Source organism: Hevea brasiliensis, chromosome 5, assembly GCF_030052815.1.
Source record: "Hevea brasiliensis isolate MT/VB/25A 57/8 chromosome 5, ASM3005281v1, whole genome shotgun sequence".
Lineage (NCBI taxonomy): Eukaryota > Viridiplantae > Streptophyta > Magnoliopsida > Malpighiales > Euphorbiaceae > Hevea > Hevea brasiliensis.
Genome location: NC_079497.1, coordinates 1,251,244 through 1,276,608, shown reverse-complemented (window position 1 = coordinate 1,276,608; position 25,365 = coordinate 1,251,244). Strand labels below are relative to the sequence as shown.

General features: G+C 32.3%; 1 protein-coding gene and 1 pseudogene across 4 annotated transcripts; one reads left to right on the top strand and one right to left on the bottom strand.

Annotated features, from left to right (window-relative positions):
• Positions 1-1,714: 1,714 nt before the first annotated feature.
• Positions 1,715-11,952, top strand: LOC110667698 (probable galacturonosyltransferase 7). 4 transcript variants are annotated; one of them, XM_021828623.2, is made up of 11 exons: positions 1,715-2,055; positions 2,240-2,283; positions 2,376-2,420; positions 2,618-2,680; positions 2,761-2,796; positions 4,209-4,293; positions 4,379-4,434; positions 4,553-4,851; positions 6,501-6,858; positions 6,950-7,495; positions 11,041-11,952. In XM_021828623.2, the coding sequence occupies exons 1-11, from the start codon at positions 1,917-1,919 to the stop codon at positions 11,314-11,316; spliced, it is 1,947 nt and encodes a 648-aa protein (XP_021684315.2). In that variant the 5' UTR covers positions 1,715-1,916; the 3' UTR covers positions 11,317-11,952. The 4 variants fall into 4 exon arrangements, with proteins under 4 accessions (XP_021684315.2, XP_058002485.1, XP_021684317.2 ...); XM_058146502.1 differs by lacking the exon at positions 2,376-2,420 and having other exon boundaries at positions 1,716-2,055; XM_021828625.2 differs by lacking the exon at positions 2,761-2,796 and having other exon boundaries at positions 1,716-2,055.
• A 2,216-nt stretch (positions 11,953-14,168) lies between these two features.
• LOC110667700 (protein SCARECROW-like) lies at positions 14,169-17,927 on the bottom strand (annotated as a pseudogene).
• Between the last annotated feature and the right edge of the window lie 7,438 nt (positions 17,928-25,365).

Below are 25,365 nucleotides of genomic sequence, written 5' to 3'. Positions count from 1 at the left end.
TTTAGGGGAGGGCAGTTTTCGGTTTAAACCGAAAAACTGAACCGAACCGATTAATTCGGTTCAATCAGTTCGGTTTTAAAATTTAATTGGTTCTGTTCGGTTTATAATTTTGATAATTTTGGTTAATCGGTTTGGTTCGGTTATTTTCATAAAAAAATCAAAAAAACGAACCGAACCGAAATTATTAATATATATAGGAAATAAAAAAATCGAATCAAATTGAATCGAACCAAATCGAACCAAATCAAAATAAAAAAAAAAAACGGAACCGAACCTTAAGATTTTTTAGTTTTGATTTCTAATTTTTTTTGTTTTTATGTTTTTATTATTTAGATTTACTGTTAAAAATATGAAATTTTATAAATTTTGATTTATCGATTCGATTCGGTTCGGTTTTCTCTTATCAATCGATTCGGTTCGATTTTTAAAATTTTTTATTTTCGATTTTATCGGTTCGGTTCGGTTCGAAACCGAACCGACCGTTTGCACACCTTAGTTCCTTTAGTAATGATAATACCATTTTTTTTCTTTTAAAAAATTTCGTAATTCATTAATAAATATCATAATGTAAAGAGATTTTTTTTATGGTAAATTTGTTTTTTACAAAGCAAATTTTACTTTGTTAATTACTATCATTAAGAAAGTAAGTTTAAATCAAAATAATCATAGAAAATACTTTGAGTTTAGGTAAGAATTTTCCTGAGTTTATTGTCTTTGATTATATTGGAGATAGTTTAGAATTTAAATACTCAAAATTAATTAAATTCAAATTGATTGAAATTAAAGATAGGAATTGATGTCTAATTTGGATTAAAACTAAGGAAAATTTTGAAGTACCATTTGTATAAATAAGAATCCCTCGCTACTGATTCTTCTTTTGTTTCTAGTAAATCAAAAGACAATCTCTATATTCTGCTAGAGAAAAAATAATAAAAATTGATGTCTAATTTGGATTAAAATTAGAGAATTGTCTGTGCTAATATATTTGTTTATTAATAATTTTAATTTATATATTTTTCATTTTAATATATAAAAATAATATAATATCTTCAATTTTTATTAATTATTGTACATTTCATTTTTATTATTTTGATCTCTTAAACTTTTTAATAAAAATTTCATTATTTATATATATATATATACATATATTACTATATAATAATGACTATTTATTATAATATCAAGAGTGTAATTATTAAATAACTTATAATTTACTTATAAATTAGAAATTAATAACTAAATTATAATTTAAAATAATAAATAATTAATTAAAAATAAAAAAAATTTAATAAAAAATATCACGTGACAATATAATAAGGATGTCACATGTTAATTTCTCGAGAATATTTTTTTATTTTAAATTTTCAAAAAATTTTAACAATTAAATTTATTCAAAATCAAATTAAAATAAAAATTGAAACTGAAACTCTTTAATCTAATCCCAATCTCTTAATAGAGTAGTATAATAATAATAATAATAATAATAATAATAATAATAATAATAATAATAATAATAATAATAATTATTATTATTATTATTATTATTATTATTATTATTATTATAAATTGTTTAGGCTTAGGATACTTACTGTGGTGTGTATAAACTTCTCTCACCTTATATTTTAGATAAATTTTACTAAATTTCTAATTTATCTTGCATAGTGATTAATCTATCAATTAATTAATTAGTTTATTATAATTTTTCGCTAATAATTACTAAATGTACCACACCGCACCACTTCTCTTCTTCACTGCTCTCTACCCACTCTTGCATTTCATTCCTCATCTCATTACACCATTTTTTCCGTGCCTGCTTGCTTGTCCGCGACTCACACCCCCCAGCATTCGGCGCCGGCGGAGGTGCAGATTACTAAGGTGGAGGAGAAGGGCGGACCTGGAGGCGGAGGAGGAGGGAAATGAAAGGTGGAGGCGGGGTTTATCCCGGGAAAAGGCGATGGAAGTGTCTGGTTATAGGCGTGCTTTTCCTCGTTGTCTTTTCCATGCTTGTTCCTCTGGTCTTCTTGCTCGGCCTTTACAACGGCTTTCACTCTTCTGGTAACTTTCTCTCAATTTCTAGATTTAGATCCGTTAATAAATTGCTTTTGCTTTTTTCATCGAATGTTCTTAGATCCTGACCTAAACTATAGTGCGTTGCAAATCCTCACTTGAATGCACTTCAGATTTCTTAAATATGTGCAATCGAACATCTTATATTGTTGATATTTTTCCACTTCTGCAGGCTACGTCTCTGATCGGTCAAGTTCTAGTTCTGATTCGGGTTCAGTGAGTGTTTATTTTTTTTAAATGATAAAATGATACTATAGCAACGTTTTTCAGACTTTTTTTTTTTGCTGTTTCGTTTTACTCGAAACTAGAATGGTGCTAGAGCTGATCACAGCAATTCTCTGACCCATTATAAGGTAATTCATTTCTGAATCGAATGAATGCCTTACTAACAACTTTGAAAGTTTTCTGAAAATTCCACTACATTTTCCAATTTTTTTAAAGCATTTCTTCACCCCAACTAACAGAAGGAAATGAGCTTTGATTATTAGTTTGTTTTTCAAAGTTAGTTGTTATGCTAGTCTTTTTATTCATTCATTTTATTTATTTGTAGAGGGACCAATCAAAAATACGGGAAATTATAGATCATTTCGGGCCAACCCTTCCAAATCTAGAGGTTTGGAAATGAATTCTCTCTTTCCTTTTTTTTTTTTTTTTTGACGTCAATACTTACTGTGCTATTGTGTGCTTTTCTAGTTGCATAGCTGGTTGATCATGTACTTCAATTTGTGGGTAAGTGTATAGAATGTTGAACGTTTCCAGCGATATTCTTACAGTCTTGTAGTTGAAAACTTTAATATGGTAATAAAAAATTGTTAACATTGATAGTTGTTCAGGAAAGTTTAAGTTTGATAAGAAATCCTCCTACAAATAAAGAAACAAACAAGAAAATCTAAAGTGATATCAAAGAGCTTTTGAAGACCCCTGCAAGTCTGCTATATAACTTCAAAACTGTTAAAGAAGCCAAATGCCTTCTATTCCTATAATAATGGCGCAATGAATGATGATTCTTAAAGATTTTTGCATTATGCTTCAATCAAACACACCATGCCAAAAAGAGCAGAATACCCAAGACCTTTTGATTTTTTCGTACCCTTGACTCAGCATCAGAGAAAAAAAAAAAATTGCGAATGCACTACATCATACATCAAAAAGAGAGAAACCCCAATCAGCATTTTTCTTGGTTAAAATAATTGTTTGAAATAAGGTGTATTTATTCAGCTTTCATCATTCAATCTAATGATGTGATGCATAACAATAAATACTGTCTTTTAAACTCGAAATATATATTATGACGTTGTTCTTGTGCAATGTAAAATTGTACAGGTACGGTCTCTAGTGAAATTTGTTCTTTACAGTTTATTATCATTCATTGCTCTCTCATGTTGTGTGAAAAACTTAAATTATCTGATGTAATATGTGAGACCCTTGATGTTCTTAGGTTTTTGATGCTCAATATGAATTGATATATAACATAATCAGACTGATCATTAATATAAAATCTTGTATTTGCGGGAATAGTTTGGTGGGAAGGAATTGCAAAGAGGACATTAAAAAAATAAATACTATCCAGTAAAAGCAATAAGCATTTCATTACCCTTAAAAAGATTTCTCTGAAAGAAGTACTTTGGCCAAGACTTACAACGTGGTAAAACTCAGAAGATAGAGGATGTAAGCATTCTATGTTCTTCTTTAGTTTTATATCTTTGGTAGTTGCTTTCTCAATGGTTGGAGTAAACGATATCGTTGCCTTTCATTTTGTGGAAAATGGACTTATGATTGATTTGATGCAAATTTGGACTTTTATTTGCACTTTTACAGCCAGCTATAAGGGATCCAATAATCCATTGGAAGTTACAAATTAAAATATGCAATTGGCTTTTGTAATCTTACGAGAAGTGCAGCATTTTTCTCCTGTTGTGTTAGACTTATTAATGTGCATTATTTGATTCTTTTGATAGATGCATTATTTTTCAACCTTGAAGGAGTGTCTCATTTCATTCTTACTTTTTTCTCAAGGAAGTGAGGTGCATCTGTTTGGAGGCAGCTTATGATACCTAGTCATGATTTTTATTTGAGTCTGTACTAAAGGCATCTAAGATTGTGCTTAATCTGGTGTGTTTTCTTTTGTTTCATTTATTCAGGATGCCTTAAGAAATCATACAAATGAAGCAAGAAATGTAAGTAGCACTACAGATGTAAAGCATGATGGCCAACAACAACAGAAAGGTCTTCTTGAGCTCATTTTCTTAAAGTGTTGTTTAGATAATTGTTGCCCAGTATAAGACTAACTTTTTTTCCTAACAATTAACAGGTACCCCAGTCCCAGTGCCACGTCATTCTTTGCCGCAACCACTTTCAGTTGGAAATGTATGCTTGCATTTTAGGGGGATTAAGTGTTTTACTGAAACTTTTTTTTTTTTTTGGTTAATTATGATGCTTTTGAGTTCTAATATATATATATATATATTTAATTATTCTGTGGCAGAATGATAAAGCTGGTGCTGCAGAAGTAATTGAATCCACTAAAAATGTAGTCGAGGACACCGAAAATTTATGTGAGCTGAGATTTGGCAGTTATTGCAAATGGCGTGAGGAACATAGAGAAGATATGAAGGATTCTATGATCAAAAAATTAAAGGACCAGCTTTTTGTTGCTAGAGCATATTTTCCAAGCATTGCTAAACTTCCAGCACAAAACAAGTTATCTCAAGAATTGAAACAAAATATTCAAGAATTTGAGCGTATTCTTAGCGAAAGTACAACAGATACTGATCTTCCATCACAGTAAGTGGCAGCAAGTTTTTACGTGATGTTTATCCTCTGAGCATGCAACCTGTTAATCATGTTTTTTGTTTCAAGTAGGAAGACAAAAAGTGTGCTGAGATTGCAATTTTAGAATTAATGCTTCTTATGGATATCATGCGTTTGCTTGTTTCACAGAGTTCATATGTTTTGTTCTTTTTTTAATAGAAATTAATGTTTGTGTGCACCTGAGCAGTGTTATTAAGGCAAAAGGCGCCACAAAGGTATGAGGTGCCACTGCCGTAATTTTTTATATATATAACATAAAAATATCATACGTTTAACTAATTTAATATGTAAAAAGGAATATTGAAAAGAAAAAAACATGTTATTTGCACTATAGTAATATAAGAGAAATAGAAAGTAGTTTGTACTTGCATTTCTAGCTTAAGTATAAGATAAAAGTGAGGCTATAAAACTGAAATTTCATAGCATAAGCAATACAAATAATAATAAGAGTGTTGCTGGCGTGAACTTAGCGAAGGAGTTATTAGGGTTATTTTTTTACTGAAAAAATAAATAAATAAATAAATGTTGGACAACTTCGCCTTGCCCGGCGCCTTTCTTCGCCTTCAATAACACTGTGCATGAGTTGGATAACTTGTCTTTATTGTGTTTCTGCTTGAGATAAACACAAACAAAAATGTGAAAACTCATCATGGTTTCTGTTTGAGTTTTTTTGTTTTTCATATATGAGATAAATTTCATTCAGACTGTGCAAAAACAGGTGCAAACCTTCTGTATGCTGGGTGTTTGATTATGTAATTTCACCAGCACAGCGGGTTATCTGCTATAAAATTGTAGTGCTGGTGTAATTTTTGTCTATGTTTCTATGCATGGAGTTCAAGTCTTTAAAAGGGACCACTTTCTGAAAATTTTCCAAGGATAGGACCATTTCTTGATTGCCATTTTGTGCGCCCTCTTTAGTTTGGACCAGCATTGGGGGTTGTGTTTACATTGCCTGATGCTTGTATTATGTTTTTTTCATTGGAAATGGAACATACATAAGAGTTTGAACCTATTTTCACCATATATTCATTTTCCCAAAAACCTTTTTGTTTCTGCTATGAGCATTGCACATGATAAAGCTGTTTTAACTATATATTCTTATATGGACTTTATGTTGCCAATTAAAGGGTTCATCTTAGACTTGTATGTGTGTGTGTGTGTGTGTGTGTGTGTGTGTGTGTGTGTGGGTGTGTGTATATATTTATATATATATCCTCTAAGCTGTGTTGTGTGTAAGTGTATTGTTCCTTTTGGGGTTTTGGTTTTACCACCTTGAGAAGATTATTTTTCATTCTACCTCCTATGAGAAGTATTAGAGATAAAACTATTCTTGGAGCTTTTACCTATAAACTTAAGCTTTTAGGTTGAGTTTCTTGACATGATATCAGGTTCTCTTAGATTAAAAGGTTTAGAGTTCGAATTCTGATCACCCCCATTTATTAATTAAATATTTCAGCACAATGTAAAGTGAACCTCTTCTTGTTCATGCTTCAAAACCAGTGGGCATTCGTGTGCGGAGTGTATTAGAGATATAAAACTATTCTTGGGCCCCTCACTTGCAAGTTTAAATTTTTAGGTTGAGTTGGACTAGCCAGACTAATGATTCATGCCTGTTTGATCAGAATTGAGAAGAAGTTACAGAAGATGGAGCTTGCAACAGCCAAAGCTAGAACATTCCCTGTGGAATGTCATAATGTTGACAAGAAACTGAGACAAATACTTGATATGACTGAGGATGAAGCTAACTTTCACATGAGGCAGAGTGCATTCCTCTATCAGCTTGCAGTTCAAACCATGCCAAAGAGTCTTCACTGTCTGTCCATGAAACTGACTGTTGAATATTTCAATTCTTCTTTACATGATATGCGACCCTCTCCATCTGAGAAATTTTCAGACCCTACATTGCATCACTATGTTATATTCTCCAATAATATACTTGCATCTTCGGTTGTTATCAACTCAACTGTTACACATACGAGAGTATGTTTTGATATTCTTCGGTGGACTTTCCACTATTAAATGCCTGTCAATTATAATATTAATACTAATGGGTTATTCTACATGCTTGCAGGATAGTGGCAATCTGGTTTTTCATGTGCTGACAGATGAACAAAATTATTTTGCAATGAAGTTGTGGTTCTTCAGGAATACTTATAGAGAAGCCTCCATTCAAGTGTTGAACATTGAACATCTTGACCTAGACTATCATGATAAAGCAGCTTTGTTAAGCATGTTCTTGCCTGTGGAATTTCATGTTTCTTTTCTTGGTGTTGATAGTCCATCTGCAACTCATTTAAAAACAGAATACATATCTGTTTTTTCTCATGCTCACTATCTTCTTCCATATATATTCCAAAACTTGAAGAAAGTTGTGGTTCTGGATGATGATGTTGTCGTGCAGCGAGATTTGTCTGATTTATGGAATCTCAACATGGGAGGGAAAGTAAATGGTGCTTTGCAATTGTGTTCAGTGCGGTTGAGTCAGCTCAGCAGTTATTTGGGTGAAAATAGCTTTGATAAAAATTCTTGTGTTTGGATGTCTGGATTAAATGTAATTGATCTTGCCAGGTGGAGAGAGCTGGATCTTACTGAAACTTATCGGAAACTGGGACAACAGGTGACAGATTGATTCTACATTTCTTTTGGTATACAATTATACTTTGAATATTTTGTTGCAATTCTTATCATTTATGACAACTAGTTGCACATCTCTAATCAAACCATCACTTTTAGATTAAGGAACTTTGGTTCCTATTTTTACTTTGCACTCTGGTCTGTTAAATAAACTCAACTCAACTAAGTTTTTATCCCAAAAATTTGGGGTCGGCTATATGTATTCGCTTTCTCCACTCTAAACGATTTTGGATTAAATCCTCAGAAACATGTAATGCTTCTAGGTCATGTTGTACTACTCTCCTCCAAGTCAATTTAGGTCTACCCCTTTTTTTCTTTCTATCCTCTACCCTAATGTGCTCTACTTGTCTAACTGGAGCCTTCGTATGTCTACGCTTCACATGACCAAACCACCTCAATCTACCTTCTCTCAACTTATCTTCAATTGGCATCACTCCTACCTTTTCTCTAATACTCTTATTACGGACTTTATCTAGTCTAGTATGGCCACTCATCCACCTTAACATTCTCATCTCTGCAACTCTTATCTTAGATGCATACGACTCTTTCAGTGCCCAACACTCACTATCATATAACATAGCTGGTCGTATGGCTGTACGGTAAAATTTTCCTTTCAATTTATTGGGAATCTTACGATCACATAAAACTCCCGTGGCACGTCTCTACTTCAACCATCCGGCTTTAATCCTATGATTAACATCCTCCTCACATTCCCCATCTACTTGAAGGACTGACCCTAGATATTTAAAGTGATTACTTTGGGACAGTACCACTCCATTCAAACTAACTCCTTCCCTATCACCAATTTGGCCTTCACTGAACTTGCAATGCATGTATTCTGTCTTCGTTTTACTTAACTTAAAACCTTTGACTCTAGTGTACTTCTCCAAAGTTCTAGCTTTCTATTGACTCCTTCTCGTGTCTCATCTATCAGAACAATATCATCCGCAAACATCATGCACCAAGGAATACTCTCTTGTATATGTTTCGTCAGTTCATCTAAAACTAATGTAAAAAGGTAAGGGCTTATGGCTGATCCTTGGTGTAATCCAATTGAGATCGAAAAATCTCTTGTGTCCCCTCCCACTGTGCGCACAATAGTAGCTGCTCCTACATACATATCTTTCAATACTTGTATGTACCTAATAGATACCCTCTTTTGTTCTAACACATTCCATAAGACCTCTCTTGGAACACTATCATAAGCCTTCTCCAAATCAATAAAAATCATGTGTAGATCTTTCTTCACATCTCTATATTTCTCCATCAAGCTTCTAATGAGAAAGATCGCTTCCATAGTTGAATGACCGGGCATGAAACCAAATTGATTGAGAGAGATAGAAGTATCATGACGTAGTCGATGCTCCACAACTCTCTCCCACAACTTCATAGTATGGCTCATGAGTTTAATTCCCCTATAGTTTGAGCAACTTTGTATCTCTCCCTTATTTTTAAAAATAGGTACTAAAATACTCTTCCTCCATTCATCAGGCATTTTCTTTGAGTTTAGAATCTTATTAAATAATTTAGTTAACCATACTACTCCCTTATCTCCCAAATACTTTTACACTTCAATTGGTATTTCATCGGGTCCACAGCCTTTACCCACTTTCATTCTCTTAAGTGCTTCCTTACTTCTGAAGATCTAATCCTTCTAGTATAATTCACATTATTTTCTATTGTTCTATAATCTATATTCACGCTATTACCATTTTGACTATTATTAAAGAGATCATTAAAATAATTTCTCCATCTTTCTTTAATGTCCTCACCTTTCATCAACACTTTTCCTTCTTTATCCTTAATGCACCTAACTTGATTGAGATCTTGACATTTCCTTTCTCTCCTCCTTGCTAATCTATAAATATCTTTCTCCCCTTCTTTAGTTCCAAGTTTCTCATATAACTTTTCAAAGGCCTGTGCTTTTGCTTGACTAACTGCCTTTTTTTGCCTCTTTCTTTGCTATCTTGTACTGTTCATATGCCTCATTATTATCACATTTAGGTAATTTCTTATACTATTTCCTTTTTCTCTTCACTGCCTTTTGTACTTCCTCATTCCACCAAGATCTCTTTTGAGGGTGGTCCATGTCCTTTAGACTCTCCAAGTACTTTCTAGCTACTTCTCTAATCTTTGATGCCATCTGTATCCACATATCATTGGCCTCCATATCCAGCTTCCATAATTCGGACTCGAGAAACTCATTTTTGAACTTCACTTGCTTTACTCCTTTGAACTCCCACTACTTTGCTCGAGCTACACTATTTCTTCTGACCTTACTTGAATTGTTCCTAAACTTGACATCCAAGACCACCAGCCGATGTTGACTTGTTAAAGCCTCTCCTGGAATGACCTTGCAATCCTTGCATAGAGCTCTATTTGTCTTCCTGGTTAAGAGGAAGTCGATTTGGCTTCTATGTTGCCCACTTTTGAAAGTCACTAAATGTGACTCTTTTTATATAGTAGGTATTTGCTAGTATTAGATCGTATGCCATAGCAAAATCCAGGATGCTTTTTCCCTCCTCATTTCGACTGCCAAAACCAAAACCTCCATAAACATTCTTATAACCTTGTCTATCACTTCCTACATGTCCATTCAAATCTCCACCAATGAAAATATTCTCTTCATTCGGTATGCTTTGCATTAAATCATCCATATCTTCCCAATACCTTTGTTTACTCTCACTGTCTAGTCCTATTTGTGGGGCATAAGCACTAACTATATTTATTGTTTCTCCTTCTGGTACTAGCTTTACTAGTATAATTCTATCTCCTACTCTTTTTACAGCTATTACTGCGTCTTTCAATGTCTTGTCTATGATCATGCCCACTCCGTTCTTGTTTTTCTCATTTCCGGTAAACCACAGTTTGTACCCTGAATTACTTACTTCTTTACTTTTCTCTCCTACCCATTTAGTCTCCTGAATGCAAGCAATATTCACCCTTCTCCTTTTCAAGGTATCCACAAGCTCCATTAATTTTCCTGTAAGTGATCCAACATTCCAAGTACCAACTCTGATCCTCTTCCTATCCTGCTCCTTCCTAATTGGTCTCCTTCTATGATATCTTCTATTGTTTTCTATGTCTATCTTGTGCTCTGTTCCACTATTTATTCTACCATCTGTCCTATGGACTAACTTCTTTACCCACACCCGTCCATGATGTTGGAACCCTTGCTCACTTAACACCACACCTGGGCGCGGGCATGGCGCATCGCTTTCGGTGAACGCCCTATACCCTTGCATATTTCTCACTACACCCGGGCTCCGATGTAGCGCGTCGTTAGTAGAGGACGCCCCAACGTTTATATCATTTGAATCCATATCATAGGGTGTGACGAAATTTTTACGCTGGTTGTCACATACCGCAACCCTCCTCCTTTATCCGGGCTTGGTACCGGCTAAGCGCAAACTACTTAGGCGGAGTTATTCTGGTCTGTTAAATGATAAAAAAAAATTGATTAGGCATTTGTAATTCTGATTTGTTTTCTTCATCTTTTTTTTTTTTTTTTTTTTTTTTTGAAAGCAGGTTAGCAAGCTGATAGAATCAATTGAAGCTTCTGCACTGAGTGCAAGCTTGCTTACCTTTCAGGACCAAATATATGCACTTGATAATGTGTGGGCTTTGTCGGGAATGGGTTATGATTATGGGCTTGATGTGAAAGTCATTAAGAATGCTGCAATATTGCACTATAATGGAAAAATGAAACCCTGGCTGGAGCTAGGAATCCCTAAGTATAGACGTTATTGGAGTAGTTTTCTGAACCGAGATGATCATTTCTTGGGGGAGTGCAATGTAAATTAATGACAGTCAGTTGTCGGGTTGCCATGTTTTCTGGAAAATATAGGCTTGAGAAGCATGTGTAAATGGTTATTTTTTTGGTGCTGAGGATTTTTCTGAGCTGGGTTATGAAAGGGCAGCCGGTGACAGATTATACCCTTCTGATTTTTTGGTAAATAAAAAAAAAAGTCGAATATTTTCTATTTTCTATTTTCTAACAAAGCAGAAGGGAACGGATACTTTTGGGATGGCTACAGTTGCCAGGCCTGGAGGATTGGCTGTATGAAATGTGATTTTATTGGTTCAAGGAGTGAGAGGAAGCAACTTAATTCTCTACTTCTTATTTTGGTAAAATCTGATTGACAATAACAACAATCATGTGCAAGGAAAAGGTACGCCTTTACGTTTATATGAAGGCCTTTACGTTTATATGAAGAAGTTTGAATTACCATTCGTGATGTAAATGATGGATTAGAAGGTATGTAGTCTTTTGATTGTCATACTAAGTCAATTCTTTTCCTGAGGTTTCTATTATTTGAATCGGAACTACAATTTTTTTTTTTCTTTAATGATAAAGTCAGTAGCTAATTTTTACATTTTGTATGAAACTAATGATGAGTTTCTTCTTTTATCAATTGAATTAGTATATTTTCCTGAAAATATGACTTTTCAGTTTTACCCAGATACAATTTCCCAAGCAATTGCTAAATGTTGCTAATTATATGATACGAGGAATGTGATTCCTTGGATCTATTAATGGTGACTAGAAAGGTATATTTCTATGGGCTCGGTTAGCAAATTAATATGAAGAGGCCCACAATCTAGTCCAATTGGCGGGTCTACCCTGTGTGGAATAAAGCCTCTCCAAGTTCAAGCAGAAGCGGTAGGATAATTCGGTTTACAGCATTAACAATAATAGAATCTTTTGTTTTAATTAGCCTAATAATAAGTACTTATTAAATTCAATTGCATATTACATCTAATATAGCCATTAATTTGCTGATTTAAGATAATTAATTGTTTAATTGATAAGAAATGTAATAAAAATTGTTCTGCAGATGTAGCAATTTCCGCAAATATTCTATTCCTTGTCATTCCAAATTGTGATTTATAATTTCAGTAGATATTGAAGATTTGAAATTTGATTCATCAAATCAAGGTTTTACACCCTTATAACGGCTACTTATTGACCCCCATGATGTTGAATGACAAGTCATTTTTGTTATTTAATGGTCCTCAAACGATCAAATTAGTAAACTAATAATGCAGTTCCACAAAATGCTAACAACAATAATGGAGTCTTTTTTTTTTTTTTGAAAAAAATAATAATAATAATGAAGTCATATTCTAAGGTTTTGAATTCAAATTTAAATCTTAATTAGGGTTGAATAAATAAAAAAAAATAAATGAATAAAGTTTATTGTTGCAACTCTATGAATTAAGAACCTTCTTTGTCAATAAATTTTAGCTTGCTTATAAATGTAAATTGAATCGAAGTTTAATTTACTATATACATATAAATTCCTTTCTCTCTTTGTATTTATTTTTATGTTGTTCCCTCTATTTTTGATTGTTGGTTAGGTTTCTCTATCAGAGTTGTTTTTTTTCTACATTAAGATGTATACAATTATTTCATGTATATATATTATTTAAAATGATGATAGATTGTCTTTAAAAATGAAATAATTTCATGATTTACTAGTTCTTTTAATTGATTAAATATATACTTAAATATAGATAAAAAAAAAAAAATTCATGCATAGGAAAAATTTTCCTTCTCTCATTGAGGATATATTCTTATAGGTTGAGGAATTAGCATGCATTGACCCAACAGAGTTAGTCCGGTTAAGTACCAAAGAGCTTATAAAATTATCTATTCTAAACACATGGGGGATTTCGTCTTTAGGATCATTTAAGAAAGAGATTTAACCTCAAAGCTAGTATGAGAATACTTTGAATATGCACAAAAAAATAGAAAGCAAGTTATAGAACAAACCTGATGCACTATAAAGATGATACGTTAAGCACTTGCATTCTTGATGAAATTTACTATTTTGTAAGTGAAAAATACACATACAGCAGCACCTAATAATTTACCCAAAAAATAGCATGTATTGCTAATAATTTAAAAAAAAAAAAGTTGATGTTGTTTAATCGGACTTTTAATTAGTGACATTTATTTTATTAAATTATTAATGAGCTGATGTGTTATAATTCTATTTGCTTGGGCTGCCACATCATATATATGCCACGTGGTACACTGAGAGTATAGTATAATTTTCCGATATGCTTCTTAATTTTTTTTAGACAAAAAGTTTTCAATTTTTTTTTTTTTTACAATGAAAAAAAAAAATCTAGTTTTCTGTGGATTAATACAAAAGTTTGAAGATCCATTGAAATCTTTTTACCAGAAAAATTGGAAAAGATGACAATAATAACGACATGGTAGAAAAAGTAAGAAAAAGAAAACAGCAGAAACAGAATAAGAAGATTATGAAAAAGGAGGAGAGGAAAATATTCACGTGATCAACTAAAAGGACACTGATGACACTTCTTAACAAGAATCTCAATCTGAACTAAGTACCACAGTCCTCAACCCTCACGTTCTCTGAAATCTTTGTCTCATTTCTCTCTCTGTCTCTCTCCTATCTCTCTTTCTTTCTCTAATTACCTTGTGGAAATTTCCAATTTGGAACTTAATTTTTTTAGGTGCATCATGGTACCCTCAACTCTGTTTGACAATCTCCTCGGCTGATCCTTTCAAAGTGAATCTCTCCCGTGTTGTCGTCTTCAATGATCGAATACTTTGATCCATTCATATGGTTAATACAAATTCACCATTACATAAGACCCAATTTTAAGTTCATCAGACCCACTTTAAGTTGAATCTAATCGTGCTTTTATAATTTTTACTTTGCAGCGAGTTCACATTTTTTCTTCGAAGGGCAAAAGAAAAAGATGAAGATTTTCTCTTACTTTACATGCTAAATCAAAATTCCTGGGAGAATTTCACATTCAATGTCTCCAATGATGAAGTTGACAAATAATATAACCAAACTTATGAAGGAAAGAAGCAACTATTCTATCAAATTGGTACCGTGTACATACAACAATCTTAACTCATAACACCATCCATCATCCATACTTTCTCAGCCCACTGATCCACAGGTACAGCACTACACAGTAGCAAATCGCTGATGATGGTTTTGATGATGGATGCTGGTTGTTGCCATTGCCGTGGCATTGGTGGTGGTGACATGAAACGGCCGCCAAGCCGAAGCAGTAAGCAAGCAAAGGTCCTTCCAACCAAGCTTGAGAGTGCCATTGTCTTCCACCAAGGTGTAACCGTCGGAGGGGAACATGCCCAGGAGTAGAGTGGCCTGAGTGGCTGCATTTCCGGCAAGAGAAATTCCCTTGAACCCAGACTGTCGGAGCTTCTCCCTCCAATTATGAAACTTCAATTCTCCACTTCGGGAAGGCCCTCCAACAGCCAGCACATTGCGTATTTCTCTAGAAAGCAACTGCTGCTCCACCACATGCCTGTCCTCGCTCTCCTCCCCATAGCTCGCTCCCAACGAGTCGAACAGCGCTGAGTAATAGTGTATGGCCTCCACGAACCTGCCCAGAAAGGATCCCGCATGGCTCAGGTCCTGTTCTACCACTGTCACCACTTTCGGCCCCAATCTGCAACAGCAAGCTCAATTCTTGAGCTTATTATGACCCAGAAGAATCTAAACCTCATCACACACGATAATATCGATTCTTGCATAGAAAAAAAAAATTCTATCTTTATTAATTATATGCAAAATTAAGCAAGAAGGAAGAGATGAATAGTGGGAGTGTGGTTTAAACTTTATACCATCATGACAAGCATTGAAAATGATGTTAATGGATAAAGAAATAAGTAAAAAGGAAAAAGAAAAGGAGATTTTGTCCTGGGATCATGTGTAATTCATTATATAGGGACTAGCATACTAAATTTAAACGTGAAAATGAATATTCATCTTTACCTCTGCAACAGCCAGAGCATATTGGTATCAGAACCAGTGACGTCGTAGAGGGAGTGCTGCAACCAGTGCACCGCCACGGCCTCCCTCTTGCTGACATTTAGCGTTTCTGGGTCTAAATTTCCAACTTTTTCGGCCACCGGAACGAATTCAAAAGGGAGGCCCAGTTTCTGGGCAAAATCAGACAAACGTTTCCCAGTTGCCCCCAGAGCTTCCATGGAGGTCCCCAGCCCTGTCAGACGCACGTAAGGAGGTCCACCGGGCCTTGATGCTAGGATGTGAAATAGCCCCGGCCACTGCAACCCTTGCATGATGTCTAGATCTATTATGTGCACCCTGTCCTCCCTCTCGAACGCTTCTTGTATCGCCTGATTTGCCGTGAAATGAGAGAACTTTACGAAAGGGCTGATTCCATTAAATACCTGAAACGCTGAGGCCATCTTCTGGGTGTGGCTAAGCGGCATTGATGGCAGCGTAGCGTAAATTCCCAAGCAAGAATTCACCAGCCTCGCTGACATTGCCTCAGAGAAATACGCTGCCACCCGCTGTGCCGACGTCCCGTAAGGTGTGGAGAGCTCCGAGATCTCTAACAACATCTTGTTCGCCTCCTCGAAATTATCCGCCGAGACTGCCTCCGCGCATTGGAGGAGTAAGGTTAGAAGGTGCAAACCTTCTTCATCCCTCTTCTGCTGCTGTAACTCTTCCTTCTTCTCCCTGGCGCTAGTAGCAGCATCAGCTACTGACGTTGGCGTCGTCGCTATCCCGGTATTGGCCACTTGTTCTGTTTCTGCTGATGAAGATTTTTCATGTTCTTTTTGTTGTAGACGGCCTTGATTCAATGCAAGAAGAGGTGGTGCCACCGAAGTAGAAGAGGGGCTTCCTTGTTGCTGTTGCTGATCATGAAGGAGCTGAACTTGATGGTGTAGCTGCTGGTTGTTACCTTGGCAGACCAGCGATTGCGTGGATCCCCAGCTGGAGTACTGACTGACCGGAGCCACAGCCGCAGGAGAATCCGACAACGAGGTGTAACTAGTGACATTTTCAAAATTAAGAGTGAGCCCGGAAGAGGCTTGCACTTGATTACTACAGTCCCTAGGCGGCAAAGCTTCCTTCTTTCTCCTATCCGCCGGATAATTAGGTATCGGTTCAGCTAGAGAACGGAGTCTGTGCTCGAGAAGGGAAGCGAGACTGGGGTTGCAAGGGAAGATAATCTCTCTGACATTCTGAATAAGCTGAGGAATGGAAACGTTGGCGGAGCTATGGATAAGGTCCTTAATGATGCCATCAATCCAGGCAGTGGCGGAGGCGTCTTCCATGGAAGGAGTAGTGGCAGCACCACCACCACCAGCAGTAGTGGTACTAGAAGTACTAAGGACGACGGGTTCGTTGGTGTTTCGGTGTCTCTCTCCTTCTGACGGGAACAAGGGTAAACCAGAGAAGCCACAAACGGCTGGGGCCTGGAGCTGAGGTGATGATGAGAGGAAGTCATTGGAAGAAAAGTTGGTTGTCCCTGTTGAGGATAGAAAACCACACAAAGATACAGACACAGACTCTCCTGACGTCATATGTGTCAAGTTGGTGGAAGATGGTAGCATAGTCATTGCGGAGTGGTTGAGCACTGGGTATGGATTCGGGTTTGGGTTTGGGTTTGGGTTTGGGTTTGGATTTGGATTTGGATTTTGGTTTTGGTTAGGGTTAATAATATTAGTCAAAGAAGAGGTGCAGCCAATAATATTGTCTTCTGGAAGAGAATTGGTGGTGCCACCACAACAAGTCCTTCGATAACTCGTCTGGTTTTGGTCTGTTGTTTGCACCTCCATCATCTCACAAGCCATCCTCTTTCTCACCATCTTTCCTTTCCCTTCGATTGCTCTTATGGGTTCCTCTTCTTTGCTGCTATGGCTATTGATGTTGCTAATTGACAATGGGCTGTTTCTATTGTTCTTGCTGCTTCCATTAAAATAGCATCGCCACCATTCTCAGGAAACAACCCAGAGGCAGTCATGAAAATGGGCACAGGTAGAAGCAGAAAGCAACTCAAACAACAGAGATCCAGAAACTGCAACCAGGCCTTGATATTTGATCCTCACAGTAAAAAGAAGAGTTTGCAGCTGCTGCTTCTGCCAATGATATATAATATGGAAAAGGGTAAGAGAGAGCATATCCAAAGCAGAAAACTGCGTAAAAGATCAAGACAGAGCGCGCTCCGTTAGAATTCTTCTCTCTCAGCCCCAACACGACCTCCTGTGAACCTATATCTCTTTCTTTTTCTTTTCTTTTATTTTAATTTTATTTTCTCCACTGAATATTATAATAAAAAAGACGCGGGTTTTGGATGCTTCTGAGAGTCTTGATAACCAAGAAGAGAAGGAAAATAAAGAAAAGGATGGTGGGTAGTAGTGGTGTTGGTGGTGCTATCAGATGTTCATGCTGGTGGCTGTTAGCGATGCGTCTTTAGTGAAGGGAAAGCATGTTCATTGTTAATATTATCAATTGGCTGGCAAAAGGAATGCAAAGAGAGAAGACTAAGAAGAAGAAGAAGAAGCACGAAAGGTGATAAGAATTAAGAGGAGGCTAAGCAACGCTAAGCAAGAGAGGAGTGAGATGTTGAAGATGGAGATGACGGAGCATTTTTTTTTTTTTTTTTTAAAAGCTTGTGGTTCGTCGTTGCTTGTTTGACGTCTTCAAACAACGGCCATTTCTATGATCCTCGTCCCCTGTGTTATGTACAGCTCTTTCTCTGTGCCTGATCTTTTTCCTTTTGTTTTATTATTATTAGTCTTTAATACTTATTTATTATTCTTTTGCTGCTTTGCTTCTCTTTTTGGATTCTTTCTTTTCATTTCAATTGGATCTCTAATCTCTATACATCTCCAAGGGGCAATGTTTTGCAGATTAAAAAAAAAAAAATCAATTCTAAATTCAAAACATAAAAATATAAATCTCACTTCCTTGTATATATAAATAATTTTAAATTTAATGATATTAAAAGTAAGATTTTATTAATGAGTTAATATAAGTGATAAAGTATTTTGAATTCCTTAAATAAGATCAAGTGTTCGATTAAAAGAAAATTTTTGTTAATCCTTAATTTAAGAAGAGTTAGAGTAAAATAAAGTTTTATAAAGTAAGATTTTTTTATAATTTTCAAAATCTTTTCAATTTTTTTAGTGATTAGTAAGAAAAGAAATTTTTTTAAAAATATTTAAGATTTTAAAGAGAAAATCTTATTAACCCATCAATTTAGTAGAGAAAAATAAAGATTTTTTGAGATTTTCAAAATTTAAAAAATTATACTTAAAAAATTTTCTATTTTTCATAAATACAAATTTAAAGTTTTTAAGCCTTGAAAAACCTCTCATTATTTCAAAAAATCTCTTCCCAAGTAAAATGTGAAAGTTCTTTACTTTCAAGTCTTCCTTATGTGAGTAAAATTAAACTTAACTCAATGAATTAGAAAATACCTATAATTTACTGAAAAAATATAAGATTTTAGTTTAAATTTAAAAAAATTATTAATAATAATTGGAAATTGGCGGTGTGGGTTTGATGTCTAAATTTTTTTAAAAAAATATTAATCCAAAAAAGAAATTTAATGTATTATTTGGGATATATTGAGGTTTTAGAAACACCAAGAAGAAGAAGTTAACATAAATAATAAGGACAACATCCACAAGCCGCATCCTTCCAAATATAAACGATTGTGCTTAAAATTCTTGAGTTGATTTTGCCTATTTTTTTAACTTAATAAATTATTTGCAACACAACTTTTCATTGTGGATAACCCAACCTGCTTGTCTTTCACTATTTTATTTAATTATTATATGTATTACTGTTTTATTCTTACTATTAATTATAAGAGTGAATAATAAAAGAACATTCAATCTTACAGAGATATGTTATAATTAAAAAAAAAAAGTACCACACTGCTAGCATGCTAGCATGGATAGTAGATATGCAAGTACCAATTACAAGCGTGTACATACTCGAAGAATCTAATATTTAGTAAAGAGAGTTTAGCAGTAACTGATAGTCCTCTTCGTTCATGTAGGGTAATGACCATTATGACCATTTCAAAGTGCAAACGATAGTACTATTATCTTTTCTATTGAGGGATAAAATGAGAAGGAATCTCTAGAGTGACATTTTATTCAGCAATAATAGATCTGATAGCACAATGATCAAGGTAAAAAGTCTGTACATATTCTTTAGTAAAGAATCAGATATTCTGTATATAGAATAAGGGTTTAAAAGGAAAATAAGAGATTCTTTCACTTGATTATCTTTAAGGATGTGAGAGATTAATATAAAATTTATATTCATTAATAATTTATTTTATTTTTCAAAATAAATCAAATGAATTTAAAAACAAATTAAGTTTGATATAAATATATAATATGAGTTCAATGCAATATTTTATATCGATTATTGAGCGGTGAAATTATATATTAAATTAATTTTATGGAGGTTTTAATTAAATTTTGTAAATTTATTAATTAGGGATAAATTAAATTTAATATATTTTAATAATAAGAATGATTAATAAATATTTTTTTGTATTATGAAATTTGGAAGGTTGTAAATTAAGTGGATTGAATTGAAATGAATTTGACTGAGAGGGTCACTTTCAGAATAAACTTCCATAAATTAAAAAGTAATCAGTGATTGCAAACGTCGCATCGCACTTTCTGTTTGCTTTTCTTCGTTAACTGCAAAGCCAATGATATTCTAATTAATGGAAACGCCGTTATAATTTACACTATTAATTAATTCTACATAATCACAAATCTCTAAACTCCAATTTACTCTCTTAAATCACGTTTAAATTAAATTCAATTTATTAAATTAAAATTTAAATTATTCATCAATTTTACAATTTTGAATTTGAAATTGAGACTTCTGAAAGTTGTGCTCAACTCAACTCCCTATTCAATCAATCTTAAACTTATGAGTTTGATCTAATAATTTAATATTATTTGACTACGTTTTAGATAAATAATAAATAAATTATTTTAATCCAAATTAAACTCAAATATTATAAGATATAATTATAAAAAATTTTGGTTTATATAAAGATGAAAACGATCATTAAATTAAATATGTATTTATATTTTCGTGTATTTATTATATAATTTTTAATTAATTTTATATAAATATTAATTTAATAATTATTAAAATATACCTGCAAGTCATTAAAATTAAATGTTGTTTATTTATTTATAAAAATGAATAAAAGAGATTACTTAAGTTGATATATAATATATATTTCCATTAAAATACATGAATAAATTAATAAATAATTATAATATTAAAATAAATAATTAATAAATTATTAAAAAAGAATTCATCGAAATTAATAAAAAAATTAATTTAATTAATAAGATTTATTCAATATTTTAATTAAATTAAAAGTTTGAATCTCACCGACATCCATTTTGATTCGCCTGTGGGCTGAGGTTAGAAAAGAGAGGACAAGAGTGAAGTAACTTTTAAGCCTGAGTTCCCAAAAATGAACCCATTGCTTTTGACATATTGCTTTGAGGAAGCATCATTACATTATTCATAAAATCTTTTTTTCCCCTATTTATTTATTTATTTATTTTTTATATTTGGCCTTGTTTGACCTCAAATCCAAAATCCCACACATTTTACGAGGATAAAGAAAATAAATTTTGCCCTGCTAGTCGTAGTAGTAAAACAAAAAAAAAGTACAAATATTTAATATTAATTTTAATAATTCACTTTTATCTATTCTTTTTTAATAAGTTAGACAAAATTAAAAAAATATTTATTATTTTTTTAATTTTATATTTGTACTTTATTTAATAATAATTAAAAGTAGTGGGAAACTCTAAAAAATTTTTAAATAAAAAGCAAAGTAAAAGAGAAATGGCTTTTGGGGGGAGAGGAGGGAGGGAGGGAAGGTCATCTCCAGAAAACCAGAGCACGTGAGTGAGAGGGCACAAATATCAAGAGGGCCAAATGTTATCAAAGATGGGAGTCCTCATCAGTCGTTTTCAAAGGGAGAGAGTGATTTCCAGTGTCTCTACTTGTGATGGTGGTCCCCTCTTCTTCCCTCTTTTTTCAAATCTTAACACTTCATCACGTGATTATTTATTTTTAAGGTAATCTGCTACGTGCCCCCCTTTTGTTTTATTTTTTCAATTATTGTTTCAATTATCATTCCCTCTCCCATAATCTCTTGAGACCAGGACGAATAGGATATTCATAAAAAGTTATTAAATTTAAATAATATTTTTAATATTTAAATTTATTTAATTTTATATTTAATTAATAATTTATATAAAAATATTTTTATTAATAATTTATATTTTAAAATTTTAATAATTGTATAAAATATTTAAATTATATTTATTCAAAAAATAATATACCAAAAAATTTATAAATCATTAGAACTATTTGTGAGAAAAAAATATTTTTGATGTATTAGTAAAAATTATATTAAAATTTAATTTAATGTTAATTTTAATATGAATTAATGTAGACGTAATTCTTACTAAATTTCAGATTTTTAATAATTAACAATGAAACTTTAATTTAATGATAAAATTAAAGTCTTAAGATTGAAAGATCTCAAATTGAATAGACTTGGTTTATTATTTTGTGTGATTTAATTAATTGTATATTTATAAATATATTTTTATTTTAATAAAATTTATTTATAATTAATATTATTATAATATATCTATACTCTTATCTGAAACAAATTCTTTAATAATATGCAAAATTTTTATCTTTTTTCTTTTTGTTCATGTTTATTGTTACAAGTATTTTATGATTAGTTTCTGAATGCTAAAATTAATTAAGTGTTTAGTTAAATGGTGTTTTAAAAAGAATTTAATTTATCAAAATGATTAAAAATGATATATCGTTGAGTATTATGATTATTAAAATAAGATTAGTGTTAATATTTTTAAAAATTATTAGGATCATATAATCATTTTCTTAGTCAAAGAGTAGTTTTAAAATAAGCAAATAAGTTATAAATAAGAGTTACTGATTAAATTAAATATTAAATATTTTTTTAATTTATAAATTAAATTAAATATTAATTTATTTAAAATTTTTATTTATAAATAAATTTAATTAATTTATAAATCAAACTAAATTTTTTAAAATTATTTTTAAAATTTACAAACCTATGAAGTAATTAAATCTTTTGTCTCTTACACATGAAAAATGTGAAAGGGAAACATGCCTGCCTATAGCCCTAAATCCTCTTTGTCCAAGAAAGATGGCAATCTATTTTTGAAAAAGTTCAACTTGCAAATTTTACTATTCAATCTTTCAACTTTTCGTTTATTTAATTCATTTATATATTTTATATTATCTAAAGCGTTACCACTTTATATATTGTAATAATAATAAATTATATTAATATTTAGTGTGATTGATTTAGTATTTTTATTTTTAAATAAAATTAAATTATTTTATTGTTAAATGAATTATATCGACGCAAATAAAATTAGTTTTGACTTAATAAATTGATGATATTATATAATATGTAATAAATAAATAATTATAAAATTATAGTATGAAAATTATTTATATTAGAGAAAATAAAAAAAATAAATAATTATAAAATTATAATATGAAAATTAATCATATTAGAGAAAATAAAATATTTATTTTCAAATCTATGTTGTAGAGTTTTTTAATGTTTCTTAAATCTTTGTTATCAAATTTATAATTTTTTATATATTAAATTACTTTTTATAATAATGTGGACCACAATTGAAATATAATATAATATACATATTTTTTTTTTCCATGTATAAAGGAAGAATTTCAATAACTAGATTCTAATTAATCGATATCCCGCAAGGTAAAGATACTCCCATCAAATCATTGACTGCCAACCAGCGAATGCCTAGAAGAGGAAGCTTGAGCTTCTTGTAATTCACTCTACCATGATAAAGTCAAGCATTCGCAGTAAGCCAATTCCCTTGCCCATTGTTCAGATAGAGAGAAATTGGAAGGAGTGAAAAAAAAAATATAATTTTTCTAAATTTCCTTGTTTAAATATCAATGAGGAAAGAAAAAAAATATTTTTTTTTAAATTTTCTTATTTAAATACCAATAGAGAGAATTAAAGAAAAAAAGAAAACAAAAAGAGAAAATTTATTTCTCAACTCGTTGTGATTAATCTAAAATATTTTTCTACAATTTAATGAAAAATTGAGAGAAATTATTATTATTTATATTAAAATACTGAAATATTCTTATATAATATATAGATATAAAAAAGAAAATAAAAGTATAATAATTATTTCCCTTTTCTTTTAAATGAGAAATTATATTTCTCTCATTTATTTTTTATTTCTCATCGTTTCCTCTCTTTAAACAATATATAGATTTAAAAAAAAAAATAAAAGTATAATAGTTATTTTCCTTTTCTTTTAAATGAGAAATTATATTTCTCTTTTTTTCTTTTATTTCTCATCATTTTCTTTCTTTAATTCCTCTCCAATGCTCCTACCAAATGTATATTTTTTTTTCTTTTCTCATTATTTTTTCTCTTTAATATTTCTCCATTTCTTTCTACCAAATTAACATCCAAACAAAGGGTTACAATTACCTTCTTTATAAAAAGTAAGGAAGATTAATTAATTTTGTCGCAACCCGAACTCGTGGGCCAGACCGGTACTGGAACTTGAGTTAGCATAAGGCTCTCGAAACTTGTAGTAAGCCCAATTATCTTTGAACTCAAACATAAACCCACAATTGGCTCAATTTCAAGGAAATAACCAGACAGAATCCAACCATAATATGGACCATCCAATGGGGGGTTTTTGCCTCATCCGAATTGTAAACACAAAAATTCAATCCATGGGGGAGCTCAGCTCATCCTCACAATCATTCACAAATCACAATAAGATCAAATGGGAGCTCAGCTCCCATAAACCAAACCATATACCCAGTCCATTCAACATCACATGCATCATAAGAAGTTTACAAATTTTTAAAAGAAAAGAGACATAATCTTTTACAGCTCAAATCAAATTAAATAATCCCTACACATGCGAAATTCTAAACTTCCCTTGATAACATAAATTATACAAAATGAACATAAGTGAACCTATGAGGAAGGGAACAGGTCAGTTACAACAAGGCTCTTCTGTATCCTAGAAAAATAGTAAATAGGAGTGAGCGTTTGACTCAAAGAGTAAATATTTATTTTACATACAATTTCTATAACTATCTAATTTTAATACATCATTAGAAATAAAATGCATCATTAGAAATACAAGTTACACAAATCATATTAAGTCACATCAAGGATAATTTGGAGTACTCACGCACCCGTGTCAAGTCCATACTCACGCATACATATATGGGGAGCTGATCCCCCTATCAGCTCTCTTAATCTAAGACCTGCTAGCGAGATTAAGTCGAGTCGGACTTTCGCTTAATAATCCATATGTGGGGGCCAGCGAGATTAACTCAAAGTCGTGCCTACGCTGACTTATCCATAATAAGGATCGAGTCCCAACGAGTCAAGCTCCAGCCGGGTTTACCTGTCCTACCCATATCCATATACACCACATATACACCCACTCATACATCCAGATTATCAAAACACAGTAACCAAAGTAATATCATTATGATTAAATGTAAAATAGGGTATGCCTAATATTTAACTACACAAATGTAAGTGATGCATGAGCATGTCAGAAATATAATAATATTAAAATTGTAAATAAAATAAATATCTACTCATGACACTTTTACAAGCTACTGCGGTGGCTGGGTGGAGGAAGAAGGCTGTCCCGGCTCACCTAAACAAAATATCAAAATTTATTAATAAACAACTTGAACAAAGCTATAGAGAATCAAAAGATAACCCTAAGATTTTGCCGAAAATTTGGCAGAGTTCTCCCTATACCTAGGACCTACCCTTCTTACAAAATTGAAGAAACTCGGAGTTCGAGTTTACCTATGCTAATTCTGACGTTGGAACGGGTCCGGGGTGTCTGAAAATGGTGGGATAGCCTATAACTTTGACCCGGTTCCAAAGTGATTTTGGCAGCTTTTCTGCTCAGTC